Source organism: Spermophilus citellus (genome assembly GCF_964194105.1).
Source record: "Spermophilus citellus genome assembly, chromosome: 1".
In the NCBI taxonomy this organism is placed as follows: Eukaryota; Metazoa; Chordata; class Mammalia; order Rodentia; family Sciuridae; genus Spermophilus; species Spermophilus citellus.
Genome location: NC_138182.1, coordinates 178587887 through 178613193, shown reverse-complemented (window position 1 = coordinate 178613193; position 25307 = coordinate 178587887). Strand labels below are relative to the sequence as shown.

Genomic DNA, 25307 nt, shown 5'->3' with positions numbered 1-25307 from the left:
AGAGGGAAAATTGATTTGCAGTTATTTAACAATAAAAATGATGACTCTTTTTAATTCTGCGAGCCATTCCCCAAAATTAGTTAGGAAACTGCTTTAGAGAAAAACCATCCAGGAAGAAAGACTAGATTGAAGAACATACCAGTGTAGTCTCATAGTACACTGCAGTAGCTTTGTTAATCAAACAGTATACTGTTAAACTGTAAAATGTATCTTCTTCTTTATTGCTCTTCCCTCTTCTGATAATTTCTAATATTATTATGTGAAACTCCAGGATAAGGAGATAAGTAACCTCAGTTCTCTGTGCATCTTTGAGTGAGTCATTTATCTCTGGGTCCCATTAGCTGCACATATAAAATAAAGCCATTCTAGACCTTCCAAGTTGAAATGGGCCTTTGAAACCATGTTCTTCACAAATTCTACATAGCTCGAAAGTCATATTTATCAAATAACAACTTTTTTAAAAGGGAAAATATTCTAAATAGAGAAATTGAATATTTTAATAGCTATAACAGGGTGTTTGGTTCTGGTTGGAATAAGTTATCACTTTTAATTTTAGATTAAATTTACAATGATGTTTGAGCATTTCAATAAGTGAAGCCTCTTGATCCTGCCCCCAGCCTCCTAGCAATTCAACACACAGGACTACTGATTTACTTATGTTCTCCAGTTCTTTATTTGTCAATTAAAAGAATTTCATTATCCTACAAAGTTACATAGATGCTTCCAATTTCAAGGCTAATATATTAAAATCAATTCAGTTTTCCTTTAAAATAAAGCTTTGTCACCTTCTTGGCATTATCTACAAAAAAACATGAGAGAAGGCAGAATTCACAATTAAATTACTCTGAACTTTACTGTATTAACATTCCTGGACTTTTGACATAATTCAATTCACATTTACTGAAAGGTTATGATATGTCTGATTTTGTGTCACACGATAAGTATTTAGGGGAATCTTTTTATGCCCAGCACATAGTACATCTTTAAAACTCAAGAGGTACAAAGTGTTTCTAGATAAATATAGATAATTCAAGGATCTTGCTTCAAATGGAAATGATGGAAACAGGACAAATGATAAAACGAAATAAAATACGAAATCACTCTGTGGCAAATGTGTCTTACAAAACGGCCTCCAAAGATGTCCACATCCCAATCCCTGGAGCCTATGTGTCACAGGACAAAATTGAATTGAGGGCACACATGGAATAAGGCTGCTGATCAGTGGACCTTAAATCACATGAGCTCTTAAGCTAGTAAGGGAGAGGGGGAGAAGAGCGTGACAGATGGGACTAAGAAGGACCAGATCCTCCTTTGTTGTCTTGGAAGATGGAGGAACAGGACTGCAAAAACCAAAATATGTGAGCAGATTCCAGAAGCAGAGAATAGCAGGAAATAGATCCTCCCCAAAGGCTCCAGAAAATAATAGAGTCTTGCAACACCAGGCTTGATTTCTATCCAGAGAGATCCACTTTAAACTTCTAACCTACAGACTGTAAGATAACAGTTTATTGTTTTAAGACAAAAAATTTGTGGGAATTTGTTACAACAGCCCTAAGAAACTAGTTATGCCAGGGTTACAGAATTGGTTTCAGCTGTGAGAAGGCTTCACCACCAAAGCATTATCAGTGAGATGTGAAAGGCCTGGGAGCAATGGGGGAAACAGTTGTTTATGAGTTAAATCCTTCTACTCCAAGTGTGGTCCCTTCTAATTAACCCTGGTGGGAGATTGCTGGATGTGTTTTTTGTTTGTTTGCTTTTGGGTTGTTTGTTTGTTTGTTTTGAGGGGGATGCAAAAATAGCCAGAGCCAGCCTTTTAACAAGACCCCCAGATAATCTGCATTGAAATTAAAGTTTGAGAAGCACTAAATTTATTAAAAACCTAACTTTCCTATGTGCATAAATGAATACTCCATAGTGAATCTCACCATTGTGTATGTCCACAGGACACTAATTTAAAAAGAAAAGAAAACAACTGAAGTAAATAGCAGAAAGATCAGGAGAAGTACAGGGAAGGAAACGGTGAGGAAGGAGGGAGAGGAAAGAGAAAGCACTGGGAACAGAATGAGAGCAAATTATATTCCATGTTGTTATAATTATGTCAGGATGAATCCTAATGTTATGCATAACTAAAAAGAACCAATAAAAATTTTTAAAAAAGGAAACAAGTATTAAAAGCTATTTTAAAACATGTAGAAATCTTTAATTCTTCTTTTCTGACTCACAAATGTCTGGAAGACATACTTAAACATACTGACAAAAAGAATGCTCAGCTGCTGTTTGTTAACATGAACAAAAGGGAAAAATTTTTTTTCTACTGCTCTTAATGAAAAGGTCTTTCAGTTAAATCCATCTGCTCTCACCTGCAAAGAATTTTCCTTTAAAAGGCCCATGAGCTGAAAGATTATAAATGTCAAAGTTTTATTACCTTTGAATAAATATTAGAATCCACCGGACTAGTACTCACAGAGCCATCTTATGGGGGACAAAATAATTTCATTCACATAATACATTTTCTTTAATTACTTTAATATAAAAGCACTGTTCCACATTTCACACAGTGTTAAAAAAAACAATTTTAAAACACTAAGTATTTGATAAAAATAAATTTATTGAAGGGTAACAATGACCACAAAATTAGTACTTCCCAATCACTACTAGGCCTTTGCATTAACCACATTTGGAGGGTAGGCAGAGAAAATATGAAATGGAAAATGTATACTTTAAAGCTACATTTTTACCCACCCTTTAACTTTCTGCTAAATCTTGTTTGTCCCTATTAAAAGGTATACTCAAGATGATTGAAAAGACAATTCAGATAAAGTCCTACTAAAGAGATGTTAAAAAACATACTCCATTAATGATATGGCATTGCAAACCATTCCATCTGTTTACAAAATTGAAATAAAATAAGCAATGACACAATGAATCTTTCTTGATAAAAGATTTCATCAAAAAAAAAAAAAAAAAAAAGAATAGAGAATTAGTGGTGGGGACCAGAATGAGAAAATCAGTACAATCAATAAAGACAAATAATTATTCAACATAATTTGGTCTGGTTAGATCAGTGCAACTCACTCAATAGGTAATTCAATAACATTATGAGAAGTGGACAATGGGAACCAGAGTCCTCTTTTTAAATTCATGTATAATAATCCTATTTCAATTGACCTGTAATGTGAAAGCCCTGAATCCATCTTAACATTATAACATACATCTTACAATAATATAAAAGTCAAATCATCATCAATACATTTTTTTTTCTCTAAAGTGCACAATTTAAGAAAACTTCACCAGAGTGTGCACTTTTGAAAGGTATAATAGTGTATACAATATAGACAAAACAGGCACCTCCATTGTATTTTTTTTTTTTAATAAATAAAAGCACATTAAGGAAAAAGAAGGTGAGCAGCACCTGAAGCCTTTGACATTGGTAACTAAATGCCAGTACCAAGTAGTCTAGCCGCTTACGTGTTACTAAGAGCCGCAAAGAAGGAGCCATTTTTGACTTAACATTTTAATTTTAGTAGAAACAAGAGCTTGTCTGGGCTTACAATCCTTCACCTGGTGGTGAGGAGGGTACCAGTCCTTCAAATGTCCTATACTTTAGACAGCAGACCGGACTCCGGAGCACTCGCCTTAATGAGATTCTGGATTTCCTTGAATTTTGGATGGTCTTTATCTGCGACCAGCTGCAGCAGAACAGCCTCACTTGTGGTCACTATGATCCCAGTTCGAGCAAGGCGCTTTAAGAGAAAAGATAGACCAATAAGCACAACTGAGAAGACAGTGTGACGATGAACACTATTTGAAAACAGCAAAAGTGTGCCAGGACACAATAGTTAGTGTCTTCTATTACAACCATGGTCCTTGACCAAACCAGCAAATTCAGTGATGGGCAAAATTTTCAAAACCAGCCATATCACAAACTCATTGTTATTCTTCTCAATAATAGTAACATGGACTAAAACTAAGTAAAAGAAAACAGGTAGACACTGTTATAACCTCTTGGTGCAGGGACAGGAGAGTAATTGAGGCTAATGCTATACAACATATAAAAGGTTAATGCAAGAGGAACTTCATCATTGATTATCTGAACATCTTTCATTACTGCTATTTCCTAAGTACTATTTGCAGATTTTTGCTTCATCTCTCATTCATTTGTTCACTCTATCAAATGAGAACTATTTTTGTTTTACTCCTATATTGATTAAACTCTTCAATTTTTATTTCTAGCATTGAGATAAAAAGAGGTGCCTCTGTCCATATTCCCGCTGAGCAAATAATATGAGATTACAAAATAGATTATGATGTGTATTAGTACTTATGTCTGGCATCCCTGGCATGTGGTAGCAATTTATTTAAAAAGAAATGGCAGAGAGGGTGGCTAATACTTGAAAGCTCCACTGGTTGTGCTACAGATATTACTGTTGCTGTCTAAAATATTTCATTACCAACTAACTATCCCATTTCATATAACTAAAGTCTGTAATTGCAAACTACTATTAAGAATTAAAATGAGGGTTCATAATTTTTCAGCCCCCAAACATCTGACAGTTTTTCTCATAAGTCAGAGCTGCCCTGTCTTGAGATAACTGGCAGAAGAAGAAAAGAGCCCCGTGAGAGGTTTAAGAATGTATCCCCTGGAGTGATAAAAGAGCCATCACCTCTGCTGCCATCATAAACATTTCAGAATCACTAAACAAGAGTATAAAATTTAAGGTTGTGTAAAGTTTCCCTGACAGGTCAAAGAATGCCCTTGACAAACTGTTCCCATGTAATCATAATAACTAGGAAAGAAATCTCGAGGAAGGGAAGAGGGAGAGGGAGCAGAGAGGAGAGAGGAGCAAAGGGAGAGAGGGCAAAAGAACAGAAAATAAGGGGAGAAGAAGGTAGAAAGAGGACAGAGGGAGGATTCCATAGCAGAGATTCATTCTCTGCATGGATTTATCATCAAAAACCTGGAAAAAAAAAAAAAGCAGGCAAACTGCCATCCCAGGAAGCATCCACTTTAAGAACCACAGAAGAGGAAGTCATTAGGCAAATCAGAGGAAAGACCCAACTGGGGCTCTCTCTGTAAAGGAGGAAGCACTGGCAGAGCCAGGACATCCCTGTGGAGTATGCAAATCTTCCTTCAGACAATTGTGCAACCACAGACCCAACATTTCCACTGAGAGACTCCTCTTTTTTGATCCCCAAGGACACAGAAAGGACTATAAACCATAACTTAGAAAGCAAGCTCTGCTCTCAACAGCCAGTACAGAACAGGGTGCAGAGTGGCTACCCAGACTAAAAAAAAAAAAAAAAAAAAAAAAAATACAGCAACGAGTTATGCAGAAAGTGGGGAAGAAGCAGGCCCATGGGTGCCCTTCTTGAGGTCAGACAAATCCAGGTGTAAGTTTTTTTAAAGATCTGGGAACTCTAATTTCCTACTTCTTGATGTTTAATCAACTGATTATCATTATCAAAACTCAATGTCAAAACATCTTCTGCTTCAGACAGAAAGGCAGAGAACATAAGACAAGTCTGATGTTGAGAAACACCACTAAATGTCCGCTCTTCTAGCCCAGCTCTCACCCAGCCAGTGTCTGCCCTGCCTTGCCTATCAATCACTGCCAAACCAGAGGACTTCCAATGACTCAGACTGCCTGAATCACACATTCAATGTCTGAGAAAGCATTTTACACAGAGCCACACTGTCAACAAAGGTCAGCTCCCACTCATGATTCTAGTTCCTTAATGAGGCAGGAAGGGAAGGAGATAGTTTCTAGGACCAAGGAAGATAGCTGTGCACCAGTAAAGAACCTATGGACGATGTGCAGCTCTTTCTAGTGCTCCACTGGCCAGAGCCCACTTCATTCTGCCAGGATGATTCTCAGAGATGCTCAGAGTCAGGTTATATAGGGGCAGGAGCAGGCTGGGAAGCTCATCACAGAAATATGTTTGGGTAAACTGACACCTACACAAGACTAGCTGGCATGGAGACTGAGATGTAGCCAGTATTGATCCGGTTTTCAATCTAGCCAAGAACCTGTGTTAAAAGAAGCTGTGGCAGAGCAAAGAGCATAGCTTTTAGCTCCAGCAGGTAGACCTGAGCACAATGCCTGCCTTGAGGAGCCTGAGGGCAACTGAGCAGAGAAAGGCAGTGGCAGATTCTGGGCACCACCTGATAACAGGGTTCCAGCCCTACTCTCCCCTCGGCACATGTGCATTGGGTTTCCCCTTACACTTGTAAAACAGTCCAGCTAGACCAAAGAAAAAGAAAGGTTTTTGACACACAAACCCCAAAATGAAAGTACACAAAGTCATGAAAGAAGGTGCAGGGGAAGGATAAGCCCACCAAATTCCTCAACATTACTAAAAACTACCCAGAACTATAAGCACATCCACGTTCAAGTGAGGATTTAATCCTATTTTGTTGTATATTTATTGTATAATTAATTATTAGTTGAAAGAAACAATGCCTGACAGATGGCAGGTACTCAGGAGGCATTTGATTGGTTGATTGAAGAATGGATTGTTTACAGTGCTGGGAACTGAACCCAGGGCCTCATGTATGCTAGGCAAGAGGTCCACTATGGGAGGCCACCATGCCTAGGAGCCAAGCACCCCCTCTTAGCCTTGAGTAAAGGGGCTATTGGACTGGCATCGCACGCCATGCGCTGTGCAAAGCAAGTGGCCTTCACCTTTGCTCGGCAAAGAAGTGCATCAGCTCTGGACTTGAGCATTTCCCAATGGGATTGGGCAAGCCCCCACCTTTGAAACATTATCTCCTGCCTTATTTGGGTAGAGTATTCTATCGAATGTCTTTTCCCTAATAAATAGGGGGATTCTGGGTACACTCTCTCTCTTGCCTTCCAGCGTGAAAGAGGATCCTTGAGGTCATAGAGCCGTCCACAATTCCCACCCACTTTGTGAAACAATTCCTTTCATGTCCCTGCGCTCTTTTCACCACCAGCCCAAACCAGAGAGAGTGATCTGATTCCAAAGCCCCAGACCTGAAAACATCGATTACTGAATAAAGAACTCTGAGACTTGCTAACTATGAATCTTATTAGTATAATAATCTTAATAAGCAATATGGATAATGTCAGGAATTATCATAAGTAGTTACATTCTAAAGGAATACAGAAAAAGAGGAGATAGCCACATTGCTATTTTAACTTTCAGAGTGAGTTAGAGAAAAAAAAAAAATGGGGAAGTGGAATGGTGGGAGGCAGGGACAACATTTCTAAAAAAAAAAAAAAAAAAATTAGAGATGAACTGTATCACATCCACACCAAAATAAGACCAAGAGGAAAAGTCTGCAATTGGTTAAGTGTCCCCATCACCAGTGACCTGCTCTATGATTTTTCTCCCTTTAACAATTTCAACACTTGAACCCCAGGAAGGTTCTTAAAATCTACCACAGACAACAAGTATTTTCCTTCCCTTCTAGAACTTCTCAGAAGGAGTCCCTTTGGGGTCTTGGGTTTCATATGCTTAGATATTTCTGGTAAAACTAACTTCACGAAGCGAACAACAAATAACAACAATAGATTTTAAAAAAACAAACAAACCAGGACACATGATCTCATTCAATTTTCACATTATTGCTACCAAGTAGTTGCTATTATTACTTCCTCCCCATCAATGAGAAATTTAAAGCACAGAGTTCACAAAACTTATTCAAGGACACAAACTTATGAAACACCATTCCTTGCATTCAAACCTACATTTCTGCCCCACTGTTTGTACTCCTCATCACTGAGAAGACAGGCAGCCTGTCAAAGATTAAGGTCTGGATGGTAATTAACTGACAATGTTTTTAATCTAACTCTTTATCAAACCATGATAAAGACATGGCTAAGAAACATATATGTAATTTCAGACATGAAAGTCCTTGAAATTTCTTTACAGAAAAGGAAAGTTTCATTTTATTTGTGTCTTCTGGTTTTATTATTGTTGAGTCCTTTTAAATACTTCCAGCATGAAAATAAAGTTCATGTACACATGAAAAGAGCTACTTGATGAGGTGGTCAGGACCTGACAGACCAAGTGTATAAACCCAGGTCTCTATGGAAACTTCAGTGGAAGTTGATTGACTCAAGACTAAGATGGCTTACAGGTATTTCCTGAGATTGGAAGACACAACACTTAATAACTACCAGCAAATCCACAGTATCAGTGGACTTGAAAACAGTTTTAAAAATAAATTAAACTATTTATACCTGTAATCCTAATACAGGACTCACCGCGTTAGGAATAAGAGAGGAATAAGAGGGAAGGGATGGCCAACCAGGGCCTTAAGTCAACTGCGGCTGCCAGCCAGGGCCTATTTCCACATTAGCCCTCCCTACTCCCTTTAATCTTCTCTTTCCCGCCTTCTGCCTAGCCCTTCCAATTTCATGTATTCCAGTTTACCACCGTGAAGAACACATTAGACTACAGAGATGATTCAGCAGTCCTATAGGGGAAGTTGTTCATGGGACATGCACCAAACACTGGAAGACCTCAAAAAACCTAAAACAACAAAAAACCTCCCATATTTCCTAGTCAGAACTTAAATCTACCTGTATATTTCTCTAAAAATCACTAGAGAATCAGAATTAAATATAAAAGAGACACCATCCACATACACACTATGAAATGAAAGTTTCCCATTGTGGTATTTTCAACCATCTTCAAGTAGAAAATGCTAGGTTAAGACCAATATTAGGAATGTTGAGAATCACTGATCCCTTGACTCAATGGGACATCATAATGCACTCATGCTAGAAAGCCATAAAACTCTGTATGTGAGTGGTGTTCAGTCAGTGAAACACCTCTTAGCCCCAGAAATTTAAGTCTGAGGAAATCTAATATAAAGCTAAATTGACTTGGGCCTGTTCTGCCCTAGTATTCAGTTAGATCTTGGTTGAGTTAAACCCAAGTGAGCCGTTTCTGAATCTCTAGACAGGTTATGTTTCTTGGAAAATCTCTTAGCCCATGTATAACACTAGAGCAAATTTAACAATCAAACGGGGAAAAGAACTTTTTGCAACACCAGAGATCTAACTCCAAGGAGGAAACAAAATATAAAATAGGATATGTGGTAAGACTTTAAACACCTGTCAGTGCATAGTAGTCTCTAGAAATTAACCAGTCTGAAAACTCCACATATCTACAGTCATCTGATCTTTGACAAAGGCGCCAAAATCATGCAGTGGAGAAAGGCCTCTTTAACAAATAGTGCCAGGAAAATTGATCATTCTTATGTAGAAGAATGAGACTACACTCTTATCTCCCAACCTGCACAAGAGTAACTCACATGAATCAAAGACCTAGGAATTTGACCAGAAACTATGCAACTCCTAGAAGAAAATATACGGTCAACATTCCAGCAGATAGGCACAGGCAATGACTTTCTCAATAGGACCTCTAAAGCTCAGGAAAAAATGCCAAGAGTTAATAAATGAGATGGAATCAAATTAAAAAGCTCTGCACAGCAAAGGAAGCAATTATGAATGTAAAGAGAGAACCTACAGAATGGGAGAAAAACTTTGCTAGCTGCTCTCCTGACAGAGATTAACATCTGGATATATAAAGAACCCCCAAAAATTAACACCAAAAAAACAAATAACCCAATTAACAAATGCCAAATGAATTAAACAGACACTTCCCAAAGATAGAAGTACAAATGGCCAATAAATATATGAAAGTGTTCAACATCATTAGCAATTAGGGAAATGCAAATCAAAACTATACAGAGATTTTATCTCACAACAGTTAGAATGGCAGTCATCAAGACTACAAATAATAATAATAAATGCTGGAGAGGATGTGGAAAAAAGGGAACACTTTTGCACTGTTTGTGGGACTGTAAATTAATAAAATCACTATGGAAATCACTATAGAGGTTCCTAAAAAGATTAGGCAAGTAACCACCATATGACCCAGCTATTGCACTCCTTAGTATTTATTCCCAAAGAATTAAAGTCATCATACTACAGTGATTCATGCATATGCATGTTTACAGCAGCACAATTTGCAAGAGCCAAACTATGGAACTATGGAACCAGCATTGATGTCCCCATAAGATGAATAGATTAAAAAAAAAAAGTGGTATATATATATATATATATATATATATATATACCTACACATACATACATACGTAATGGAGTTTCATTCAGTCATCAAAAAAAAATAAAATTATATCATTTGCTGGAAAATTAATGAAACTTGAGAACATATGTTAAGTAAAATAAGCCAAACTCAGAAGGTCAAGGGTCAAATGTTTTCTCTCATATGAGGGAACCAGAGAGGAAAAAGGAAAGGAAAGGTGAGGATGGGGGCAGGGATCTCATGAAAGTCAAAGAGAGATCAGAAGAAGAAAGGGACCTGGGATGGCAGATGGAGAGGGAGGGGGAAAGTTCTGGGGAGGAATATTGGCCAAATTATATTGTTATGTAGTGGGTATGTACTAATATGTAACAAAAAACCCCGCCATTATGCACAACTATAATGCACCAATAAAAAATGTGGAAAGAGAAAAAAAGTAAATGAATGAGTCTGATACTCTCGGACTAAGCTTAAATTTAAGAGGCAAATTTTTCATTAATCCTTAATGTTTAATATTCCTACTTTATGTGGAAAACTTGATAAGTGCCTTATTTTCAAGCAGGACAATTACCTCAAGAGCAAACATCCTGTCCATCATGCTTCTTGATGAAGTGGCGTCAGCAACAATATGAACCTCAATTCCTCGGCCAATGAGCTCCAGAGCGGTTTGCTGGATACATACATGAGTCTTGCAGGAAAGCAAAAAAAAATCCTATGTAATAACATGGTCAGCCAGAAACTATTTTACACATGTATAATAAAATGATAAAATAGAGACCACAGAAAATGGCCTTGTTCTATATTTAGTTTTGCATCTAATTATCTAGGTAAGCTTGGGCATAAATCAGCATCTCTGCCTTTGGTTTATTCATCTGCAAAAGTCAAGAACTAGATTATATCAGTTTCTCACATTAGGAATCCTGACATATTCTTAAAAGTTTTGTGTAAAATTTTTGAAGATTGTCATCTGCATCCTCTGAGTGACCTTCAGATAGCTGACTAGCACTCAATTTTGGTGCCACTTGCATATGGATTTATTCTGCATGTATACCAAGTGCCCAACAACAACAACAAAAAAATGAGTCTGATGTATTTCAAAGTCAAAAAGTAGTGGGAAACTGAATTATTACAAGATACCTCATCATAGAGGTAGTTCAAGTCAAAACAAATTATGATAAAATAATTTAAAAACATGGTAAACAAAAAGTATTTGGTAAACATACAACAATATGATAAAGCAGAAAGAGCACTATGAATGTAATGACCTTCTTCCACATCTAGTTTTACTTCTAAGTAGCTAGATGATCTTAAGTATAACTCAGCATCTCTGGCTTGGGTTTAATCATTTGGAAAATCAGGAATTGATGGATACTCAGTGTATAGCACCAGCAATTGTATTATGTAGACAATCCTATTATATAGATACTATCTTTGTAAATAGTAACTTGTAACAATTCATTATCAGAGAATATAGAATAAAAACATACTCCAACAATAACCAAATTATAAAACCAATGAAAGCAGACTTCGGTAATACCACATGTCAATTTCATCTTCATATGACAAGACAGCTTTGGAGAATTATCAACTGACGCCTCATTAAAATTAGCAACACAGGACTACTCAAAGCCAGTTTTGATTAAGCATGTCTAATTGTGATGAAAAAATAAATGTGCAAAATCAAGCAACATTTGGTATGACAAACCAGCTTCTCCTATACTATCATTATTGAACCAGAAACATCAGAAATTCTAAATAAACATCTAATAGTAGAAATAATACTTCTATTATTAAAACCCGTAAAACTTAATAGCATAAAACTTACTATCAAAATATCATAACCATATTCAATTGTTATTTTGATTTCATAGTTTTAATAGTTTTCTTTCTAATTTTTAAAATTTTAGTATATAAAAAAGGAATAAATCAACTGAAATCAGCATTAGAAACCTATGAGTACTTTTTTCATCAAAAAGAGTATGTACATGATTCAAATTTGAAAAACAAATTACATGACCTTTAAGATTTTGCTAGCATAAAAATATGACCAAAGTGAAATTCTATAACACATAAATAAAAATAATCCTTTGGTAAGAATGTAGTAGTTAAAAAGTAGTGGTTAAAACCATGGTCTACGAATCAGTCAGGTGAGATTCAAATCCAGCCCCATCCCTTACTAGATGTCTGACCTTGGGCAAGTTATACTGAGTCTCTGTAATTTTGTTTCCTTACTCATAATACTGGAACATTAAGAATACTTAGATCATGAGTTTGCTGTTATGAAGTATTCAGATCAGTGCCATGCAAATAGTGAAATGTTTAATAAGTGGTGGTTACTCTCCATCACTATTACTACCTACAAGTTATCCTATAATAAACCTGCATTCTGAAAATACCGAGTTTTCCATAATGATATTGTGCCCAAATATAATAGGTACTCACTTCTACTCCAAATAGTACAACACTTCTAACTCCAGGAATCTCTGCTAATGCTGCTTCAACTTCTGGTAATACCATTGAAAACTTTGTCTTTGGAAGTACCAGTTTTACACCTGTTAAATCAATTTCTTGAACAGTGCTTCCAAGGCCTTTAGGGTACTGTTCTGTTACAATAACTGGAATTCCTAAAATCCGTGCACCTTGCAACTGAAAAAATAACCAAGCGCAAAAAGAATTAGCAATATACACATGAGCATATGTATGAATGCATATCACATTTCAGCAAATGAATAAATAAGTGTACCAGTCTTTGTCCCACGCTAATAATATCTCCAAAATACTTGATGGCTGGTCTAAATCTTTCCTGCATATCACAGCAGAAAAACACAGTGCTTGAAGGTGTAAGATTTCCCAGAGTAGTGAGCTGAGGAAAAAAGAAAAAAACAATGATTTAGGACTTGTTAAACCATGACATTTATTTGCAATGGACATAAAGAAAGGAAGAAAAGTGCTTCTATTGTTTGACCTAGTAAGTCAATTTCTACAAGTATTATCTATTATCTAAAAGAAATTATCTGAATTATGGAGGAAAAAAACAGTATTTCCACATAGATAACTCTCTGAATTCCATTAATAGTAAAAATTAGAAATAAATCCAGAATCAATAATACAGAAATAGGTTAACAAACTTTCGCATATTCACAAAACAAAACATTTTTAGCCAATTAAAAAACATATTTGAGTATGTACATACATACACACACACACACACACACATACTTTCAAAGAACTGGTTCCATTTAAAGAGAAATGCTCACTGTATAATGTTAATTTTAAAAAGAGCATAGTTCAATAGTCTTCCAATAATCAGAAAATGTGAAATATATAAAAACATCAACAATGGTTACATAACTAAATTATTGTTAATTTTTTTGTATACTTTATTTTTCAAATCTCATTTAAACACATTTGTTGAGTATTATTTAAAAGCATTTTACTTTTACAACCAGAAAAATTCATAATATAAAAAGCTTAAATTTGATGGTGTTGCTTGTAAGTACAAAAAGTAAAAAGCTTAATCTGTGTTAAGAAAATAAGAGGATAAAAGAGCAAAATAATCTGTTGCAGAGACTATGAAACATTAAAAACTAAAGATACACAAACACATGCACTCCATAAACAAATTCAGAGCAAATACAAAATTACTGCTGTCAAGATAGATATGCTCAGATGAAAATATTTTTTTTGTGGGGGATGGAGAGTACCAGGGTTTGAACTCAAGGGCATTCGACTACTGAGCCACATTCCCAGTCCTATTTTAAATTTTATTTAGAGACAGGGTCTCACTTAGTAGCTTAACTCCTCACTTCTGCTGAGGCTGGCTTTGAACTCATGATCCTCCTGCCTCAGCCTCCTAAACTGCTGGGATTATAGGCATGCACCATGGTGCTTGGCTCAAATACAATTTTTTGATTTTAAGTTGTAGATGGACACAATACCTTTATTTTGTTTATTTATTTTAATGTGGTGATGAGGATCAAAGCCAGTACCTCACACATTGTAGCAAGCACTCTACCACTGGGCTACAATGCCAGACCTCAGATGCAATTCTTAATTTTTTTTTTTTAAAGAGAGAGAGAGAGAGAGAGAGAGAGAGAGAGAGAGAGAGAGAGAGAGAGAGAATATTTTATTTACTTTTTAGTTTTTTTGGTGGACACAACATCTTTGTTGGTATGTGGTGCTGAGGATCGAACCCGGGCCGCACGCATGCCAGGCGAGCGCGCTACCGCTTGAGCCACATCTCCAGCCATCAGATGCAATTCTTAAGAGTAATTTTTAACTTAAGAATAAAGCAATGAAATGATGCCAAGCACATACAGCACCCCTTAAAATTCCATTGTCACCATTGTTAAATGAACTGCACAGAACCAAGAGAGGGACAGACTCAAGTTTGACATCTGCATTCTTCAAAGTATCTATCACAATCAAAAAAGTCAAAGAATTAAGAGCAACACTGGATATTAGATTTCCAAGGTTTTCAATGATCTTCTCTAACAATTTGAGCACAATAAGCATCTACTGAAAAAGCAGAATTCACTGCAGAATACAAGACTTTAATCTCACTGGTCCTGAATGAACCACCATTCTTACAAGGCACCCCTTAAAATTCCTCTCTTATCTCATTTTGCATCCCCCAAAACACCAACAGATAACAATTATTAATAATCTCCTAGAGAAGTTTGTGTGCCATTTACACATTGGTGGCTTTACCACCAGTGCTGCCTGATTCTGCTTTAGTGTCTCTGCATGCAGCTGACTCTCAGGAAACAATTCCTTTATGAATTAAATGAATCATTAAAACAAATCTTTTATCCTTAATGCTATGGCTGTTTTAATCGGTTTGCATTCGATTTTCTCTAATCCCTTGTCCGTGGGACTCTAGCACTTTAATCTCCCACTGGTGCTTAGTCTATAGGATGTGTACTGATTTGACCACATATAATCTGCCAAATTCATGTTAGAATGAGAGCCATCTGTCATTCTAACACTATGTGTAGGATTTTTCTACCTTGCCAATAAAGTATTATTAAATTAAATATTCAAGCATCTTCAGTTACATACGCCAGCTTTGGCTATTTCCTTCCTTCATTCTTAATGGAAGAATTATGCCTCCACTTTGGTCATTTTCAAAAGCAATAAATATGATGTGCATACATAAGCACTGCCAAGAGACCAATCTGTGTATTTAGTGTACTATTTTAAAAGGTAATCAGTACTTATGACTATGCATTTTAAATTTCCAGTAAACATTAAATCTCAACTGAAAAATCTACATATTTTCTTTTTATAAACTTGCGATGCGGGTTCCTAGTCATCCCCAATGTGATTAGAGAACACTATATAATGTAGTATGCCTGCAAATGGCCTTGTTGAAATTATACTAACACAACTCAGTCAATCTTATCATTCTTCTTGCCAGCAAGTATGCAAAATAAAGCTCCCAGGCACTAATAGTGCTTGGTGGCCATTCACTAACATGCTTACAGCTAACACTTGCTTGGAATACCAGCTCTCACATTCTATCTCAGCCTATCCAGACTGTCTGTGTATACCCCTAGCAAGTTTAGTGGTCTGGATTCTAAATTCACAGAAGGTTATAAATAGCAAATTAGAAAGCAAACTGCTAGAGGCAGGCAAACTAAGAGCAGCAAAAAATGATAGTTGACAGAGAAAAGATTCAAAATGCAAGAAAAGCAGCTCAAACTCCATTGTAGTCTAGGCCTTAGGTGAAGGAAAACAACACTGTTACAACATAAAAAGTAAGAAAACATCCTTCTAGCACACTCATTATATGTTAAATCATATAAAATTTCAGAAGGACTACAATAGGAAAAGACTAAAATATTTTTAAGTTAAAAAATTTAAATCCTATTTTTTAGCCAGAAATCCTAACTATTCAGACAGCTGTGGTCTCTGAGGGTTCTTGTGTCTTGGTGCTTCCCTGTACCTCATTTTAGCTATGAGTTACGTGGGGACCACATCAGGTATATGTCATATTAGATCCAGATTGAGGATGTCAGAAAATGCAGCCCTAAAATCCCCAGCACCCTCTAAAACCTTTTAGAATAGGAACTCTCGGTAAACAAAGCAAGCACAGAAAATACAGCAACAAAGCAGACTTGCATGCAGACATGACCAGTTAAGATTCTGTGCATCAAAAACGCCCATCTTGCCTAGTTCCTCTCCACTTTCCCTTGAACAGGGTTGCATCTGGTAATTTGCTTCTTTAAGAGCAGAGCATACAGGGGGAAGAGTAACTTTACCTGACAAACAGGAGAAACCTGACAGCATACTTTGGCTAGATGATCGTGACTAACCTAATTCATGATGTCATGTTGATAAAGTGTACATGCAATGAGACCGGCTTTCCCAATCTTCTCTCAACATCCCATAGTTCCAGTCAAAATCACAAGAAAAACTTCAGATGGTCCCAAACTGAGGGACATTCTACCAAAATATCTGACCAGAACTCCACAAAACTCCCAAGGTCATTAAAAAGCAATGAAAGTCAATGAGAATGTCAAATCCCCAGGACCCATAGAAATGTAACTGATATACTGTACTGGATCCTGGAACAAAAAAAAAAAAAAATACATTAGGGAAAACCTAGTAAAATCTAAATAAAATGTGAAATTTAATTAACGGTAGCATACCAATGTTGGTTCCTTGGTTGTGACAAATGTACCATAGTAAAGTAAGATGTTAATAAAGGAATTTGCAGACTGGCACACAGGAACTCGCTATATTGTCTCTTTAATTTTAATACAAATCTAAAGCTAAATATATAAATTAAATATATCAAATAAAAAGTTTATTAGAAAAAATGGCCTCCCTATGCTATGGTAGTTGGAGGAAAAATTCTACTTTTTTAATAACTTTCATACCTGATAGGCCAGAAAGGAGGTCCTGAGACAACCCAAAAAAAAAAAAAAAATTCTAACCAATCCTTTCTACTAATGACACAAATTCCAACATGCTGTTGTTACAATATTAGCACTCTATATAATTTAGGAATTTCTTACTTTAACTTATGAATTTTCAGATAACCAAAACTACTACAAGTAGTCAAACATTGACATGTTGCAACTGCAAGACTGCCACTCCTACTGCAGCAAATTAAAAGTGGACTTGAACCTGTAGTCATCAGTTAAGTGTTGCAATTATAGATATGTGTATATTCAATAAGCATGAAGAATCACATATAAATACATATATGTATGTATCCTCCATACATCTATATACCTATGTATATTCCTGCACACACACAAATAAAATATAAATATATAAAATATAAAAAGATATATTTTTAAATATAAAAAGTTGATCACAGTCAATAGCTCCATCAAGCAAGAGTTTAAAAGATCAAATTCAAGTATAAATTTCTGTTCAACATGTTAAGAGTTTTCAGAGCTGGGATCTGACCTTTGGTTTTATATTCAACAGACTTCATCCCCAAGACTCATGTTCCTGCTATGACACTATTTACTCCTTTTCATGACTGCATGTACACTGACCATTTTCCAACAAGGGCTACTACATCTGCAAGGAATCTGCACTAGCCCTTGCCCAGATCCCACACAGAGTAGCTAGCCTACCTTAGTGATGCACCGTGTGCCAGTTCTCATTCCCTCCATAAAAGTAATATGTGGTGAGTGTCATATGTTGACTTATGTCCCCCCAAATTCACATGTTGAAGTCTTAACCCCTAGTACCTCAGAAAATGACCTTATTTGGAAATAGGATCACTGAAGATATCATTAGCTAAGATAAAGTCATACTGAAGTAGGATGGGCACCTAATCCAATATGACTGGTGTCCTTATCAAAAGGGAAACTGGCACACAGAGACACTCATGCACACAGTGAGAATGTTTTATGCATATGAAACAGAGACTGCAGTGATATGTCAGGAGCAATGGAAATCTCCAGCGAGTTACCAGAGCTGAGAGAGAAGCATGAAAGAGTCTTCTTCACAGAAGAACTAACCCTGCTGCACTTGATCTCAGATTCTATCCTCCAAAACTGTAAAAAAGCTTCGGCTGTTTAAACCACTCAATTTGGAGTACTTTGTTATAGCAGCTCCCTAGCAAACTACTACACTGAGTAGTCTGTATACATTTAGGATTAAAGTTTTTTAAAAATGTAATGTTTTAAAAAAAAATATGGTAGTCTACTACAGTCAGAAAATAGGAATGATTTTCTTGAATGAGTGTAGGAAGGGTATCAGTACTGCACTCCCAAGTGTTTCCCATGGACTGCCACAACTACAGGAAGGCCCTTCTCCAGTACTGACTCACTTACAACAGAGGGCTGTGAGGTGTCTTCCCCAACCTGCAAGCATTCTCTACAAAGCACAGGTCAGGTCATTAGAATCTAAGTCCAAATTTCAATTTCACCAACTTCAATAGAATTTAGGTAAATCATTAACATCTCCAGAGACTGTTTCCTTCCTCAGCAGCATCACAAGAAAAACAGTATCTAACTTTTAAGGCTATTTCAAGGATTAAACAAGCTTCATGTAATCAATTAATAAATGTACGACTAAAACACTATGAAACACTACAATCTTCAGCTAAATCAATGTTTAAAAAAACATACTTTCTAATGAGGTCAAATATCATTTATTAATACGATCCCTTTAGAAACCTATAGAGAAATACTAATACCACATAATTTATGTTAACTCAGTCTGCAGAATTAGAAAAGTGATTTATTTATAAAGTGGATGTCCAGATGTCACCAAGTAGACTTACTGTTAAAAAATTTGTTCCTGACAAAACAGATTTGGGGCCCTTTCATGAAGGCAGGAAGAGAATTTTATTTCGTTCTTATTTTCTCAACATATTTGCCTACCATGAGCACTGATGTCACTGGCATAACATTATATCTCCAGCTTATCAAAGTCAAAGTTTTCTAAAGCCCCAGGAAAGGCCAGCTGTCTCCTCCCCCTTCAGAGCTGAGTACTGAGATATTTCTTAAGACTATGACTTAGACTGGGGTGAAAGTGAAGCTGGTCAGAGCCCAGGATCACAGTGACATTTAAATCTACATTAGGTTTCCCCTTGGCTTAAAAAAAAGAAAAAAAAAAAACAACTTTCAAATGCAGGTCATAGTTCCCATTCTCAAATACAATTTATTTATAGGTAACCTCTAATGTATTTACAAAGAGAAAAAAGAACACAATGTTTTGGGTATTATACTGGAATGTTAATTTTTCTGACATATACACACACTCATCAAATCAATGGACTGGAGACAATACCACAACCTGAGGATCCAGCTGTCTCCTTTCAGTGCCCCTGGCAGCACAATGGCCCCCAGATTTCTGAGCAACAGCTCATCTCCCATCATGCTTCTATAGCTTCAGTCCCATAATTTAAAATTTCCATCTTCAAACTAGCAAGCAAAGGCTGACCAGATTCTTTCCCCCCTTCTTTCCAAACCCTGTCTTTCCTCTCTTCTCACTATAAACTCTATCGTCTCTTCTGGCTATAAAATGGATGTGCTCCCATATAGCATAATATTAATAAAAAAAAATTTCTAAGTACATGAAAACTGGATCCACATCCCTCCCCAATTAACCATTTTGCAAAAAGGTCAAAATAACCTTGTCAGGGAAGTCCTTTTCTCCTGCCAAAATCTTCCCTTCCATGTACAGAAGCAAAATCTCCTTAATGATATCTTGCTCACAATGCCCATTTCCTCCTGCCTTTTGCTTAACCTCTGCCTTCCCTAGTCAAAGGTTAAAAATGGACTGGTAGTGAAATGACCACTAATTTATAGGAAATTCCAGGGTTAAATGTTTCCATTAGTTTAAACTTGGAAAATGCCTTTAAAATTAAAACTTGTAAGTTATAAAAATGACCTAAATTCCTACTATACAATCCTCTCATTTACATTCTGTCCTCTGCATCTCTAAATTCATCAAACATGAAGCATCTGACAAAGCTGCAGACACATAAACCACGCATGAAACACCCCATCTTCAGCTACCTGAACTGTCAGCAGATACTCAGTAACTTTAACAGAATATTGAGGCATAGGAGACACTAAAATTACATAGCCTAATACTAGCAATGGAGGCCTTAAAGATCAGTTCCCAAAGAACCACTGTCAAACACAGGTGCAATGTGGCACAAGCAACCACTGTTTCACAAGGTCACGAGCCACAGCATTCACAGCAAGTATAAGACGGTCTCAGATCCTATAAATTCCAGAATGTGAGCTAGGGCCACAAAGGGTCCAGGAACTAGGTTGGAGAAATAATAAATCCTATTATTTAAACCAGGGACTACACATGGCAGAACCTGTGTTCTTTATCTCTGCATCCCAAGTAACATAGCCACCCTGATGGGCCACCTTGAGTCTTTCTAAGTGACGGGCATTTATTCCAAAGAAAAATGAGCAGCATCAAGACATATGAACAAACAAAAGCTCAAGTTGGAGGCTTATTATCCAGACTGCTCAATATCCTCATTTAAGCATGAAAACAGAATGCTATGGCAGATGTCAACTCAGGACCTACCTATGTGTGGTTTGCAAATGGTACGATATGTGATCTTGAGCAATTTCCTAAATTCCTTACCTTTATATGTTCTGCTCTTCTGTGAAAGGAAAAATTTAGATTGAATCTAAACCTTGAATCCAGGTTTGCATTCTCTTGGCAATGATCACTTACTTAAAGTTGGACCCTAAAACGTTTGTGGAATGAACTCTAGGGTCTCCTCTAGCCATAAGATGTCCATGTCATTATGATGATACAGATGGGTTCCACAAAATATAGTATAGAAATCTCAAGATTTCTACGTTTGTGTGGATAAAGATCACCTCATATAAATACAAAAAGTATCAAAAGGTATATATGGTATATGATGCCTGTATCTATGCATAATATCCCTTGCTATTATCTACTTGTATGCTGGGAGAGGAACCTGGCTAAAAAAATCAAAGTATTATGACTACTAAAATGAGACAACATAAGAGAAAAATATTTTTAAATACATTAAAAGTCTAAACATATGTGACTGATGTTTAAGAATTTTGGACTGTTTAGTAAGAAAAAATAACCTTTTTAACAGATAGAACAGAGTAATGCTATTTTGTTTGAATTATTGTTATTTCAAAGATCACTACAACAAATTAATTAAAAATTACATAAAACGTTTTTGAACAGCCCTCAAATGACATGAATTATATATTGTCTTTTGACTGTGTACAGGATATTTCCCGTACATACACTGATGTTATAATTTCCAAAACATTAATTAAAAAGAATTTCAGATCGAGGACTTAAATTTTTCAAAATATAAAAATCATACCTTGTGGAGGGAAATAAAGCTTACAGACTTCAGAGGCTAGCTCAGGACAGCATTATCTTAGCTAAGAACCCACCACCTGCCCTCCCAAGGAAAACAGGAAATGCTTCATAAAGAAGTCTTCACCCTCAGTGTAGCACCAGACCTCCTCAATTTTTGGAGTCTTGCCTTGTAAGTGGATTTGTCAAAGGTGCATCCAACATCTTAGGTATTCTGGCAGCAATAATCTAAATAAACTGACAAGGAGGGCTGCAGGGAGATATCGGGCAGAAAAACTGTCAAAGACATAAGAATGAGGAATCTTAAGCAATTCTCCATCTAGGCAGCAGGGCAAATCCACAGGAATCAGATTACCCCAGTAGGCTCTCCAGGGGTGCACAGTAAAATCCCATAGACTACTGAATATTAGAACTTCACACAGGTTAAAGTGTGTAATTTGGACTCTCCTGGAATGAGTGTTGGGGTGATGGGAAACATCACCAATTCATCCTCCAACTACAGCTAGAAAAAAAAAAAAAAAACTAGGGAATGATCATCAGAAAACGCCACTTGAATATCAAAATTCTTTCTACTCTCCTAGTCCACTTTCAGGTGTGGGTCTTCCAAAGAAATGACTTATCAGTTTTTTCCAGCTAAAGAGAAAAATATGGATGGTGTAGTAACTAAATTATAAATTATATTCTTTCCTTCAAAAAATATAAATTCTCCAGTGTATCCTTTGATATAAAAGGGAAGGGGGACAGGAGATGGGCCTGTGTGGTATGAGAGCACGGTTTTTAAAAACATAAAAATAATAAACTCTGAAATAATCCTCAGGTATAACTTTTCTCAGTCTGCAGGACCAGGAATTCATGATCTTGCCTAATTTGAGTATTAAAGAGGGTATTACAGTTCTGGATCAAAGGGCTTTTCCAATGTAGGCAACTCAGATGTATTCGACAGAATCAGTTGGCAGTTATTAGGAGGCTAAGCAAATGGTGTTTCACTTTAGAGGAGATGCTTAAGCCCAAAGACGCGAATGCTGGGGAAGACAAGAAGAAATGGCTTGACTACTAAAGTTTGTGTTTCCGCAACTGGTTAACACAACTCCAGGAACAAAGCCTAATGCCAATACCCCCCGACAATCTCTTCTCTGTTGTTCTGCATCACCCATCAAAATAAACACACTGCTACTACTGCACAGCTCTTTGGTTACGCAGGAGGCTGGCACACAAAAGCGTATGCGGGCGGCAGAGGTCCATACACGTGGGGGCATTTGCTGGCACCTCGACCAGCTGGGAGGCCCACGCCCCCGCTGGTGACTGTCACCTTCGGACCCGCGCTTTCTCCGAGCTGGCCCCGGGGCTTGCGATAACCGCACGGCCCTTCCAACTCGATCAAGTGCGCAGGGCCCGGAGCCCTGGCAGCTCTGGGCACCTGAGGAGCGCGGCAGGGGCGGGGACGAGGACTGCACCCGAACTGCCTGCGACCGGGAGGGGCAGCTAGGCGCACGGCCCTCCCGCGGGACTCACCTGGATTTGCAGCGGTACGAGGCGCACCTTGCAGCGCTCGCTCACTGTGAAGCCCTTGGGCAGGTCCACGTATTGGCCCCACTCCTCCGCGAAGAGCTGCACCACGAATTTGCGGTGCATGTCGATCTGGTCGCCGTACAAGCTAAGGAACTTCTGGATGAGCAGCTCATAGCCCGCGCCGTGCGGCACCGACGAGGGCCGCGCGAAGACTGAGAAGCAGAAGAGCACCGGGACCGTGCCCGACGGCGCTCCCGTGCCCACGCCGCCGCTGCCAGGGAGCGCCGGGACAGCGGGTTCCGCCGCCGCCATGTTCCCCGAGCGTCTGCGAGCGCCGAGGCCGCCGAGGCGCAGACACAGACCGCCGCCGCGCCCCGCCTCCCAGCGCAGCCCGCCAGCCCGCTCCCCCGCTCGCCCGCTCGGCCAGGAGGAGGGGCGGGCCCTGGCGGCCCAGCCTCGCGCGGTCTCCCCGCCCCGGTAGAGGGCGGACCGCTGCGGAGGGGTGGGTGGCGGGACCCGGGTGTGCGCGCCTGCGCCCGCCGCCCTCAGCCGCCCCCTCTTTACTTCCGCGGAGCGGCGCTGCTGCAGCCCCAGGTGCGCGGCCAGCCCGCCTCTTTGGACCGACAACAGAGCCCAGTAACCTAGCAGATCGGTGACCTGCCTCTCTTGCCCTAATTGTTCTTGCACGGTTGTTCCAATTAGCACAGGGGTTTGTGCTCCTCCTTGCTCCCCCAGCTCCTCCAGCCTTCCGACGGCGGTGTCCTCCAAGAGTTTAGAATTGTGCTTGGGGACTTTGATCTGTCAGGAAGCATCTGCTGGGACGAGTTACCTGTTGGCCTGTGCAGAGTCCTGCAGTCCTTCTGGAGGATGGTCGTGGTGTCTGAAAGCCAATAGCACAGATTAGTAGGTACACCAAGAAGACTAGTACAATTTGATGATGCTTTGCAGGATTAGGATCAGCTAAAAAAAAAAAAAATTCAGTCCCATGTAATACAGAATCTCCAATAATGGATTTGAGGTCTTAGTCGCTTTATCTCCACCTAATTTCTGGGAGGACTTGGACAGGGAACTCCAAAATATTAAAAAGGCTTAACACTAAAACTTGATAATTCTTGAAAAATTCAAACCGGATTTCTGCTTTTAAGGAGGTAAAATTGATCACCTTCAAATAAAACAATGTTAGGTACACTGCCACCGTAATTAACTGCAATTAGAAAAGCATACACTTGGAACAATGTGATCTTAACTTCAGATCCTGGGGTGATAGGCTCAGAATGTAAACAAAACATTAGATTTGAGGTATTGGAGATGTTCTCTTATAAAGTAACTTAAAGCAATGTTTCTCAACTGGCACAGTTGACATTTGGAATTGAAACATTTTCCCCCCTGGGGGAATATCAGGTACATTTTTAAGATATCTAGCATCATCCTTGGCTTCTACCTTCATGTGGCCCTACTCCTTCATAGTCCTATCAATAAAACATGTTTTCAGACATGGCCAAACAGCCTCCAGAGGGAGGTTTGCACCCAGTCCAGAATCACCCTGCTTCATAATAATGCAAAGACTGTCATTTGACCTGTCTTGGTCACTTGTACCCAAACTGTTGGACATTTCTGGATCCTCATTGAATTTGGAAATATTTCATTTATAACTTGTTGAAACCAAAAAAAAAAAAAAAAAACTCCAAAAGATGGGTTGTTTTTTTTTTTTTTTTTGCATATACCAACCCATTACAAGGTCCTCTGTATGCAGATGTGCTAATTTGTACTTATAAAATGAAGGTACATGCTCTAGGCTGACTGATTTCATAAAGGAAGCTACTCTGCATAAACTCATTAATAAAGTGTTCCTTCCATCCCACTGAGGTCTTCTAAAATAGAGCAAATTGGGATTAGAGATTGGCCTGGGCCTTAGAACCTCTTTTCATTTGTGCAACTTTCTGAGGTGACTCAGAGTCAACAAACTTCATTCCCCTCAGAACTTTTGAATAGGTTTCTGACTTACGGTAAGGAAAACAATTTTCATATCCACTGTGCTACTTGAGACTGGCTGTTGTCAGCCTAATTTATGGTGAAGTCTCTCTGGTAATGGCACATCAAATAGCATTCATAAAGTAGCTATTTGATGGGCCCATTCATATCTATTGAAGACCAGCTGTGTGTCACTATGCTAGAAAAGGACTTGAGTGCTCATTTCACTGACAAATTACTCTTCTCAAGAATCTAATTATTAGAGTAATAATTAGAATAACTTTTATAAATGTTATTGGAAGGAGTCGGTGAATAAGAACCTATAAATGGGTATTCCAATGACAAGTAGGATATAACTATCCTAAATGACAAAATCACTATTATGGGTAAAATGTACAAAATGATCTCATATAGGACTCTGAAGAGCTTTGGTA

General features: G+C 38.0%; 1 protein-coding gene across 1 annotated transcript; it reads right to left on the bottom strand.

Moving 5' to 3' along the window:
- Window positions 1-655: 655 nt before the first annotated feature.
- On the bottom strand, window positions 656-23374 carry ISOC1 (isochorismatase domain containing 1). The gene is made up of 5 exons (XM_081283947.1): window positions 22906-23374; window positions 12824-12943; window positions 12523-12726; window positions 10652-10768; window positions 656-3743 (listed from the first exon to the last, which is right to left on the bottom strand). Exons 1-5 carry the CDS (start codon window positions 23212-23214, stop codon window positions 3597-3599), a joined length of 897 nt encoding a protein of 298 aa, XP_081140073.1. The 5' UTR covers window positions 23215-23374; the 3' UTR covers window positions 656-3596.
- Between the last annotated feature and the right edge of the window lie 1933 nt (window positions 23375-25307).

Excerpts from the sequence above, each read along its gene's own strand:
- ISOC1 (XM_081283947.1), bottom strand. The coding sequence starts at position 23,214 with ATGGCGGCGGCGGAACCCGCTGTCCCGGCGCTCCCTGGCAGCGGCGGC. Across the intron at positions 12,944-22,905 it reads TCGTACCGCTGCAAATCCAG|CTCACTACTCTGGGAAATCT; the intron begins GTGAGTCCCGCG and ends TTTTTTCCTCAG. Across the intron at positions 12,727-12,823 it reads TTAGCGTGGGACAAAGACTG|TTGCAAGGTGCACGGATTTT; the intron begins GTACACTTATTT and ends TTATTTTTTCAG.